At 31.9% G+C, this 12,119-nt stretch overlaps 1 protein-coding gene across 1 annotated transcript in view; it reads left to right on the top strand.

Annotated features, from left to right (window-relative positions):
- Positions 1-8,553: 8,553 nt before the first annotated feature.
- Positions 8,554-12,119, top strand: part of LOC149894153 (uncharacterized) — a 9,851-nt gene continuing 6,285 nt past the window's right edge. The window contains exon 1 of the mRNA XM_090097050.1: positions 8,554-11,634. Within this exon, the coding sequence (XP_089953176.1) occupies positions 9,654-11,634 (1,981 nt within the window). The 5' untranslated portion in view covers positions 8,554-9,653. The remainder of the gene's footprint in view (positions 11,635-12,119) is intronic.

The raw sequence follows: 12,119 nt of genomic DNA, 5'->3' as shown, positions 1-12,119 counted from the left end.
TTTGCTTTTATATTACTAGACCAAATTTCAATCTGCAACTTAGAAGAAGCTTATTGTCACATATGTATTGTCAGGTACTAAAATAAATACGTTTAAAATGATAAAAAGTTAAGTAATCAGAAGGGTTTCTTTTATGTAATGTTTTATGTTTAATAAGCAAGATTTGAATTTTATCTATTTGATATGAGTGGCTTAAATTCAGCGAGAATATATTCTCACATTCAGTGAGTATATTGATTCAAAGTTTGTAGACTAAAACACTTGAATATTAATTAGCTCAGTAATAGTATTGACTATGAAATACACAATGTAAACAGGAAATGATTGAGTCACAGCTTTCATCAGCATGAACTACTTGAAAAATAAATAAATGGTGCACAACTAAGAATACTATAGTAAGATTATAACTTATGATATTGTTTTTTTTTGGATGCTATTTTTAGCAAAGTACAATAGCCGCTTTTAAAAATAACATTGATATAATTTTTAGCAGTTTAAATATTTTAACAGAAAATACAAATATTTTGAGCTTTAAAATAAGATAACTATTTAGAATTTTAGAGATTCTATTCTATAATGTTATAAAAACAAATTAGTATTAAGTTTTTATCATTCTTATAACTATTACTATTATTATTTTTTTTATTTTTATTGTTATTGTTGTTATTGTTATTATGATTATTGTTGTTATAACTGTTATTGTTATTTTTGTTATTATTATTATTATTTATTATTACTGCTGCTATTATTATTATTTTTATTATTATAACTATCATTATTATTGCTATTATTATTGTTGTTGTTGCTGTTATTATCACTTTTACTATTGTTGTTATTATGGTTGTTGTTATTCCCAGTCGGCACATCTAGTTTCAATTTCGGAATTAAAACCCTTATAAACACGTATTCGTCACGATCCAGGCGTAAACCAAGAACACGTAGATTTCACGGAAATTTTACTGGTGTTTGACACGTCTTTTATGAAGTTTCAAACACGTGTTTATTGAGGTTTTAAATACATGTCTTAAAAGGTTTCAAGCACGTATTAAACGAAGTTTCAGTTTGGAACTTAAGGGTGGAATGCAAGAACCGAACTTCAAATTTGAAGTCGAACTTCAAACCTTAAGCGCGACTTGAGCGAATGCACAAAGCGAACTTCAACTCAAGTCAGACTTGAAAACCGCTAAAAATAGACCGTTTTCAAGTCTGACTTCAAACCAGACTTGAGACAGCAAAAATTCCTTCCGAATGCAAGAACCCGACTTGAAATTTCAAGTCAGACTTCAAATCTCAAGTCTGACTTGAACGGAATGCAAGAAGCGAACTTGAACTGAAGTCAGACTTGAAAAACGAGAATTTTTGAATTTTCAAGTCATTTTTTCAAGTCTGCTCCAGACCAATCTTGAAACCAAACTTGAAAAAAAAAACAGACCGCCATTATCATTTTGCTGATGCGTAACAAAACTTTACTATTACTATATAACTTATTACAACCTTTGCAAATATGAAAATGAGTCTTTAACAAGCAAAAGTAGTTACTTGGGCATATTGACGTAATTAATTTAGAAGGTTACATTGTGAAAGTATATTTGTCAATGAATTCATTACAGAAAACTGAATACCAACATTGTGAAAACGTGTGTCTTTTAAAACATCCTGTAACTCGTATGTAATGATCCAACATGTCATATTTTGATGCCATTAGAAATGTTTATTAGCTTTTTGAAATGTCGAACTTCCTACCATTATAAATGCTGTTGATTAAGGCACGTTTTTGTGATACAGTATAAAAGTAAATTCCATTTAGTAATAAATAGTTGCAGTTATACAAAGAGGTGATACGTGTAAAAGGAGTAAAAGAGAGTTCATGAGAAGTAGTTACAATTACATGAAGTATTAAAAAAAACTTTTTTTTAAATGTTCAAAAATGAATCAGTATGAGCTGAATTTTAGAAGAAGAAGAAGAAAAAATATGCCAAGTCACATACCAAGGTTTATTATTGACAGAGCTAATCCTTTAGAAGTTTACCACGGTATAGAATTTAAAAGGTGCTACAGATTTTCCAATAAAAACCTTTTTAATATTAGCTAATGACATTATTAACAACAATGTTAACAATCGAGGGTGCCCTCTTTCAACTGTACAACAACTGGCTATTGCATTTCGGTTTTATGCTACTGGTTCATTCCAAGTGAGTAGATATTCAAAAAACGGTATCAGAAAATGGCACCTTCTTATTGTAGATTTTACATTAGGTTTTTAAATAACAACATTTTATACCAACAAATGATTATAACAATAAATAAACTCTTTTAGAGAATAATAGGAGATTTGGAAGAGCTGAAACTCAACTGTTTGTCCAGTGGTTTAGAACATTTCAATTCAAATGGCTAACAAAAGATATGAGTACATAAAGTTTCCAACAGAAGCTGATTCTTTGATAATTCAGCAAAAGTGATTATAAGTTTTCATGGATATCTGATTTTGCTATTTCATACAAACTTCAAACTTTTCTTAGATAAAGAAAATATTTATATTTATCAACCATTATTTAGATTTTACCAAATTCAAGGATTCCCAGGATGTATAGAAGCAATTAATGAACACATCTTCCTATAATAATTCCTTGTGGAGAAAGTGCAGAAATTTATCGAAACAAAAAGGGATTTTTTTTTTAATTGCCAGGTCATTGCAGGTGCTTCAAATGAAATTTTATCTGCTTGTGTTCAATGGCCTGGAATTGTTCAGGATTCATTTGTTTTTGCTAACTCAGCTATTAAACAAGTTTTAGAAGCTCGCCAACATGTTCATGTTTCAGGTGATTCTGGCTATCCTTATAAACAATATTTAATGACACCTTTTTCTAACCCAAAAATGAAAATGAAATCAGATACAATTACAACTTGAGAAGTACACACATGTTGAATGTTGTTGTTGAATATTGTTTTGGTATATCAAAAAAAAACAATCCCTTGCATTAACATTCCCTTAGGAACAAAACTGCAAAATTCCATAGCTATAATAATATCCTGTTTTGCGCTTCACAACATTGCCCTTCTACAAAATGATTATTGTGGAGGCAAAGAAATACAAAATAGCAATGAAGAATGTGGTGCTAAAGCATTCACTAAAGATATTTTTGCAGAAACAAAGCAAAAGTCAAATTTCAGACTTATTTTTTTAAAAAAAAATTTGTGTCTGATAATGGATAAAGGGTCTAATAACAAAAACATTATTTTCAAATATATATAATACATATTATTTCAAAAGAATTACATTTTATATTTCAAAATAGTATTATATATGAAAAAAACGATTTCACTAAAAAATAAAGTGATAAATTAAAACATTCCAAAAACAATTTGGATCTGATATTGTTAGAAAATAATAATCCTCACATAGAATAATTCTGTTGTGTTGCTTTTTTAAAACTTTGTGAAAATTTTAACTGTGAAAATTTTCACAAAGTTTTGTATTGTTGCTTTTTCTGGAGAGTTTTTTTTTATATCATCTATTTCTATTTGTTTTTGCATTAGTTCTTTATCAAGATCATGAATTTCATTATATTGCTTTTTTGTATTTTTTTTTTATTAAGAGATTTTTGTTTAACGTTAAACTTTGTTCTTTTTCATGTGTTAATGAGCAAGATGCTATCAATAGTTTTTAAAAGTTTTCTTTTCTGTTTCTATAAGTTGCCCAATAATTTCAGAAGACCTGTCTCCATATGTGATCTCTATTGACTTACATATGTAAATGGTATACTTACATATGTAAATGGTAATATATATATATATATATATATATATATATATATATATATATATATATATATATATATGTACACATAGTATTATGTAGTATTAGTATTGAGAAAACTAATTTTGTTTAAAGTAATTTTCTCAGTATTTTTAAAAAAAACCCATTATTTTCATTAAAGTATTAGTAAAAAGATAAATAAAAATACATTTTAGTATAGTATCATCCCCAAAAAGCGTCAAAATAAGATTCTGCATTTTCTAGAACACTTCCATGTATTTTAATTCAAATGGAATCTGTTAAAATGGAGAAATCAAGAGAAATTGTCTTGATCACTTAAGTGGTACATATGACCAACCGTTGTTTACCAACAACTTAGGATTTGGAACTGAAAGTGCCAAGATGAATTTATTTTTCTGATGAGAAATACATAGCAAGAACTTTTTTTTTTACTGTTATAAACTTTTTATTTAATCGTATATTATACAAATATCATTACACGGAATTTGTTTCAGTAAAAGGTTTTTCCCGTAAAAAAAATCCATTACCGCTATTGGTTGCGAAGTGCATTTTCCGATAAACGCCCTAAATTCAACGCCTCGACTATTTTTCAAGTTCGACTTTCTCAAGCACGAGCTTGAAATTTTCAAGTCTCGTTTACGCATTCGCTCAAGTCAATTTTTCAAGTCTGACTTGACAAAGTCGAACTTGAGATTTCAAGTCGAACTTGACTCAAGTTCGGTTCTTGCATTCCACCCTAAATCTTGATCAAACACGTGTACGAGACGGGTTAAGCGAAATTAAAAATATCTAGATTTTACGTGAGTTTTACTAATTCTGTCACGTGTTTATACTAAAGTTTCAATCAAGAAAACTTTTAAAATCATTTTAATTTATTAGAATAACTTGTTCGTTTAAGATAATCAACGTACAACTTATATTATAAGGAAAATAAATTATCATAATAAAGGAACATTAATATTCCGTTCATTATTTACTACATTATATTTATAACATAATTCTCCTTTTCTTTATTTTCTCCAAGCCAAAAAATTAACGTAGCTATATTTCTTCAAAAATTTTACTTAAAAAAAAATATATAAAGATATATGCATATATCTAAATTTAAAAAACGGCAAATAAAAGAAAATGCATAAATTGATCAGTCTCTTGGCAGAAAGTGCTCTTTTCATTCCTTGCTATAACCTTTCACTTAAATAAGTCTTTAACTGTTTTTCAGAAATCTTCCATGTCACTAATGACAATAAAACTGTCGACAAAATCAAAGGTAAGTCATGTGTTGATGACAAATGGTCAGTATATTGCTTGTTTGGCACATGGTTACCATGGTTAACTTTTGATTGTATTTTTTTCGTCATCAGAGTCTAAAATTGCATAACAATGCGCTTTTGCATCCTTACACACAGTTCTATTTGCATCAAATTTTCACTTAAACTTTTCTTTTATTGTCCTAAAGGCATTTTCAAATTTTACTAACTCATTTATTGAGGTAACCTGTTCAAATGTAACTTCAAGTGCAAACCTTTAATGATGTAAATTCCATTTAGCTGAAAAAGAGGACTATCAAATAGTTTGTGATTTGGATAACATCCTTTACAAAACTATATCAGTTCTCAACTTTCTACCAGTTTTTAAATAAACTATTCTATGATTTTCTGGTGTTGCCTCTATTGAGCATCTTTCACAACCAAACTTTGCAGTGTGTCCCACTACACATTTAATAAATGCTTGTGCAGGTGCATCACAAAGAAATGAGAGAACACGAAATGGCAATTCAATGTCATTAATAGAAATTCCACGCTGCCAAATTCCATCAGCCAAAATTGAAAATTTATGGTTAATGTACAGGTAAGTTGTCAATATTTATGCCCACTTCAACAGACCTAATTTCTTTAGTGCTTCTTTGAAAAATTGATAAAATACCCTTTCGTTTGAGAATGAGAGCTTGATGAAGATAAATTGAAAGCACAAGCCAAAAATATATTTCCAGCTAAAGCTGCTTGACATTTCTTTATATATTCTTTTATATATGATGTTGAATTTGCTATCTTCATTTTTGTTAAACTGCTAATTTTACAGCATTAACTAAAAAAACTTGTAAAATGTTAAAATATAGGAAACAAACCTAATTATTGGAAAAAATATAAATATAGTTATATATCCATAATATTGCCATATTACAGATATACACACTATCATTTTATTGAGAATATTATAACATCCAACGTTTTTTTGCTTATATCCAACAAATTAATGTACATTATGGCAACAACAACAAAAAATATTTACCAGAAATATAGACATATCTAATATATTGCATAGGCTTGGTCTAAACTTTACATAAGGCAACAAATATATGAAAAGCAGTAACATTAAAGTCTAATACATACAAAAACTGTAATTACTTAACATATAAATGTATATTTAATAATATTTTTTTTGACAAATATTTTCCCCCAATGTACTCTAAGTATACTGTTGAATCTTCAAGAAAATACAAAATGAAGCAGCTGTTGTAGGGAACACAACTTTTCAATTTTAAATCTTCTTTACTCATTAAAAACTGCTCTACAAAAGTCTCTCCTTCAATTTATACTTTTTAAAATGCTTCAAATAAGTTCATAAAAAAAAACCGCTAATGCTATATTTATAGGATTTTAAGGAAGCTTCGTCAGTATCCACTTTCCGTAATTGCTTCTGCGCATGGCGATACTTATTACAGGCCTTCCCGTCGCGAATCCGTATTTTTAACTGGGGGCGGACAATGTTACGGAAAATATAAAAAAATGGCTGAAAAAATAAGCGAGCTACATTATTTTCAGTTAATTTATTAAATTTAAAAGGAACTGTTCCAATGCACAAAATGTCTAATGCAGTGTTTATTAAATATCATAAAATTTTAATAAATAAAAAAAAAATAATGAAAAACAATATTTTTCAGAATCATGAATGAATTTTATTTAAAAACGAAATCACAAAAGAAAAATAAACAACCTTTTAAATAATGCGAAAAAAAAGCCATTAAAATAATCATCAAATATTAGAAATTGTTATAAAAAATGTACATAAAAATATTTTTTAATGCTTTACAGATAATTTTAAAACCTTTAATGCAGGTTCCTTAGAGGACTTAGGTGAAATAAACAAATAATAATTTTTAAGAAATATGTTTGACAATATAACACCATGTTTCTTTAGTATTTTCAAGTTATAAATATCTGATATCATCATAAATATATTGCACAACGACTTTCTGCATGTCTTTTTTTTCTCAACTTCAAAAATAATGTAACAAAAAAAAACCCACTGAACATAGCAATCCAGAGGTACCCTCAATCCACCTCTGTCCATGGTTTTTGTGTAGTCTCCATAAAACTGAAAATAAAATGCAGTGTCAGTCAACAATTCATTTTCACTGACATCATCTTTTCTTGTAACATAGCCTGCAATATAAAACAGAGCCATTTTTGTACTCAGTGGCAAAAATGCTTCTAGTTCAGGTAATTGATTAATTATATCATAAGATTCTTCACTTCTAAAATAGCCACATTTTTGACAAATGCTCAATATCAGTAGTGTAATCTGAAACATCAACTTTTAATTCCAATAACAGTTTAGCTTTTTCAATGTTTAATTTTTCAACAACAATTTAAACAGTTATAAAATATGTTCCGTCTGAACCTTGTCTAAACTTACTGAATGCTTTTTCATTATAATCTGTTGAGAACTCTCCTAACATAACATAAATGAAATTGTTTTTTAACAAATGTTTACACATCTCTACTAACCCATAACAAGTATGCCAAATTGAAGAACTTGTATCTCTAGTTAGGGATTTTATTCTACGCCCTTGTTTACCACTCATATCTCCAAAATCAAGTAAATATTACAAATTTATGTCTACTTCTTCCGAAATAACTCTTGAATAAGTTTTGAAAGCAGCTATAGTTTCATCACAAAACACTTTTAAACAGTGTGATACATTTTGTCTTTTAATGGGTTTTGAATGTATAGCTACAAAATTTAGTCTAGATAATTTAATTAGCTGATCTTTTTCAAAATCAAATAAACATTTAAGGTCACTCCATTTAGCAGTCATATTTTGATTTTTTTCAAAATGCAATTCCTTTTTTTTTCTGCTATCCAGTTATTTCTGATGGATTGATTTCTGAACATAGCATACTTGCTAAAACAAAAAAGCATCCAAAAAAGATCATCCACCTTTTGAACATTTAACCATGATACCCAAAACAGTATTTGCTAACAACTTAGGATTATTTTCAGCTTTTCCAAATAGAGAACCACCATGGTAGAGAAGAAGAGACTTTACATAAACCTCATCTACCAATATTATACAATTCCTCTGATTCTCTTCTATATTTGAAAATACAGTGCTGATAAAATTAATATCTGAAACATTCTTCGTCCTAGATGTAATTTTTGTCAGTGTTTTTACACTTGGAAGTTTAAAATCTTTTCTTAACTGATTGTGTAGACTTGGAGATGTTGAAAAATAAGAATACAATCTGATGATTGTTTCTATATTATAAACTTTTTTACCTACTTCTGATGCATTCATAGATGCAATATGATCTTGTAATATCAATCTTTGATGATCAACTTCAATGTTGTTCAGATAGAGAATTGTTTCTTCCACTTTTGACCAACAATTAAGAGTGGTAATATGGTCTTTAGATAATGAAGAAATAAAGCAATCAACACCAGCATGAAAACTTTCAAATTTAAAATTGCTAGAGATATGAACAGCAAACATAGGTATTGTAATTATAGCGTTACTTGTGAATAATTGTGTGCGTAAAAGATGTCATTATAGCGTTACTTGTGAATAGTTATGTGCGTAAAGGATATGTCATTAAAGCGTTACTTGTAAATAATTGTATTTGTGAAAAGATATGTGTGAATGCCTAGGGAATGCCTACTTGTAAATAATTGTATGTGTGAAAAGATATGTGTGAATACCTAGGGAATTAACTTGTATATAAATTGTGTTGAATTTTACAAAGATACATCGGCGTTTACGCACAACTAAAAAACGATCTTTTTTATGCGAAACTACAAGCTATTTCGGCGAAATGGCGACTAAACTTGATTTAAAGTTAATTCCAGAGTTTAGTGGAAACGATCAACAGTCAGTTGCGGAGTGGCTGGAAAAGGTTGAATTGGTATGTAAAGTAATTGGTGTAACCGATCTGGCACGTGTGGTTCCTCTCCGTCTCACTGATGGTGCATTCGTAGTGTATCAACAGTTAACAGAGGCTGATAAAGAAAATTTTAAAAGAATAAAGGAGGCTTTGCTTGAAGCTTTTGCCGTTGATGCATTCACAACCTACGAGCAGTTTGTCACGAGAAAGCTGAAACATGGAGAAGCAGTTGATGTTTATTTGGCAGAACTACGAAGATTGTCTACCCTAATTGGTGGGCTACCAGACAAAGCGATCGCGTGTGCCTTTGTTGCTGGGCTCCCCGAGGAAGTTCGACGAATGCTGAGATCGAGTTCTCGTATGGACGATCTTACAACTGTTCAAATACTTGCGCGAGCAAGGACTCTGATGATCGAGGAACGGAACAACGGGATGGTGGAAAAATTTGCTGTAGCTGCAATGAAAAGTAGTGATCCGAGGTTGCTAGAAGATAAAACACAATCAGTGTGCTATGAGTGCAAACTTCCCAACCACTTTGCGAGAGATTGTCATTTAAGAAGACATAATTATCGAAACAAGTCAAGTAGAAGACGGGAGTCAAGCGATGTGCTGTGTTACTCGTGTCAAGAGTATGGACACATATCAAGAATGTGTCCAAAAAACGGAGTGAGGGAGAAGACGTCTGCGCCAGTTCTCTCCCTAAACAATCAATAATGGCGTTACCTACCATGCTCTTGGATATTAATGGTGTATTTCAGGATGTTCTAATTGACTCAGGGTGTACCTGCTGCATCATCTATAAAAAATGTGCGACAAAAATAACGAAGAAAGAAGTGAGCGTGGTAACTGTAAATGGACAACAACAGCAGTGCGAAGGTGTTAGCCAAACTCAAATCACCGCGCCAAATGGAAATACAGTGTGTGTGGAAGCACTTGTGGTCAATTTCAAACCGCTGGGTTTTTGTTTCATAATGGGTATGAATGGAATAGTGGCACTTGGTGGAGTATCGATTTCTGCAACGCGGGATGTTTGTTTTATGAAAAAAGAAGCATGTTTACTTGGTTTAAAAAGCGATTTGTCAATAGATGTTCATGATATGAATATAACGGCTCAGGATTTCACAGCTTCATTTGAAAAGAAAAATAGAGAATGGATAATTGCGTGGAAATGGAATACCAAACCTGAAAATCTGGTGAATAGAATTGCTGAATATACCATCCCCATCGGCATAAAACACGATTACGAAAAAGAAATTGAAGGGTGGATAGAGAAAAAATGGCTGCAAAAGTACGAAGCGAAAAAACACGGTCCAGTAAAAGGTTTGGTTCCACTTATGGCAGTGGTGCAGCAAAACAAAGGAAAAGTGCGACCAGTGTTAGACTTCAGGGAGCTGAACACGTTTATTGAACCATTTACGGCGAACACGGATGCATGTGCTGACAAACTTCGAGACTGGAGACGGCTTGGAGAAAATATTTCAATTATTGATTTATCATCGGCCTACATGCAACTCAAAATCAGCGAGGAACTCTGGGCTTACCAAACTGTTGTGTTCCGTGGACAGAGGTTTTGTTTAACACGTTTGGGATTTGGCCTGAACGTTGCGCCCGTCATAATGAAAGCAGTTTTGGACAAAGTTCTATCGCAAGACGAAAAGATCTGGAAGGGAACATCATCATACATTGATGATATTCTTGTAAATGAAGACATCGTATCAGTTCGCAGTGTACTTGATCATTTGGATATGTATGGATTACATTGTAAGCCGGCGGTTCGTGTGTCCGAAGGGGCGAGAGTTCTAGGATTACAAGTTGGAATTGAAAATAAGAAGTTATTTTGGAAGAGAGACAACGATTTTGGTGAAATTCCAAGTTCTCTAACGAGGCGAAAAATCTTCTCTTTATGTGGAAAAATGACTGGGAATCTTCCAGTTTGTGGTTGGTTGCGTGTAGCTTCGTCATTTGTTAAAAGGACGGCAAACGCCCTAACGAAAACATGGGATGAGAAGATACAATGCAATTTTGTTGAAAAAATGGTGAACGATATGGTAAAAAGAACACGTAACGACGATCCTGCCAAAGGAGTTTGGAATGTTTATGGCAACGAGGCAACAGTGTGGGTGGATGCTAGTTCACTAGCGCTAGGTGTGAGTATCGAAGTTGATGGCAATATAATCGAAGACGCTTGTTGGTTAAGAAAAGATGATACAACACATATAAACATGTCTGAACTCGATGCAGTAATCAAAGGACTAAACATGGGTCTCAATTGGAAGATGAATGTCTTGCATATTTGCACTGATTCGAAAGCAGTATTACATTGGGTCACCGATGCACTGACTGGAAAATCTAGATTGAAGACAAAGGCTTCAAACGAAATGCTGATTAGAAGACGGCTTCAGACCATTACGAATATTGTGGAGGAATACAAACTCAGAGTGGATATTAAACTAGTGCCCTCGGAGTCTAACTTAGCCGATGTACTTACTCGAGTGCCTGGAAGTTGGTTGAAAATGATCGATAAGCCCGCTGAACTTGCTGCAGGTGGAACGATTAGTGCTTCTCTATCTCCCAAAGAAATAAACCATGTTCATAAGTCCACGGGACATTATGGTGTGAAGAGAACATTGTATTTTGTTCGTAGAATTGACCCATCAGTAAGCAGGGAAGAAGTCAGGCAAGTGGTTGAAAAATGTGTAGCCTGTCAATCAATTGATCCAAGTCCGATAAAGTGGCCGAAAGGGAAGATCGAAGTAAAAGGGACGTGGCAACGGCTTGGTATGGATATAACTCATTATGAGGGGCAACATTTTCTTACCCTGATTGACTGTGGGCCTTCACGATATGCAATATGGCGCCATCTTAAAGACCAAACTAGTGCATGTGTCATTCAGGAATTAAACGAAATCTTTCTTGAACGAGGCGGTCCAAACGAAATTTTGACGGATAATGATACAGCATTTCGAAGCACATTATTTTCGCAATTTATGAACAAATGGAACGTTAAACTTCGCTTCAGGTGCGCTTACGTTCCTTCAGGGAATGGAATTGCAGAACGGTGCCATCGAACAGTGAAAAGAACGGCGAAGAGAGTTCCGTGCAGCATACCCGAGGCAGTTTATTGGTATAACGTCAGCCCAAAAGACTGTTGTAAGTCATCTACAGCACCCGCAAATAAA

Source organism: Hydra viridissima, unplaced genomic scaffold (assembly GCF_058129835.1).
Source record: "Hydra viridissima isolate aposymbiotic clone 2 unplaced genomic scaffold, HvirCarnegie_v1 scaffold_1, whole genome shotgun sequence".
NCBI classification, from domain to species: domain Eukaryota; kingdom Metazoa; phylum Cnidaria; class Hydrozoa; order Anthoathecata; family Hydridae; genus Hydra; species Hydra viridissima.
Note: the sequence above shows the minus strand (reverse complement) of the source record. Positions and strands in the feature narration are given on the sequence as shown.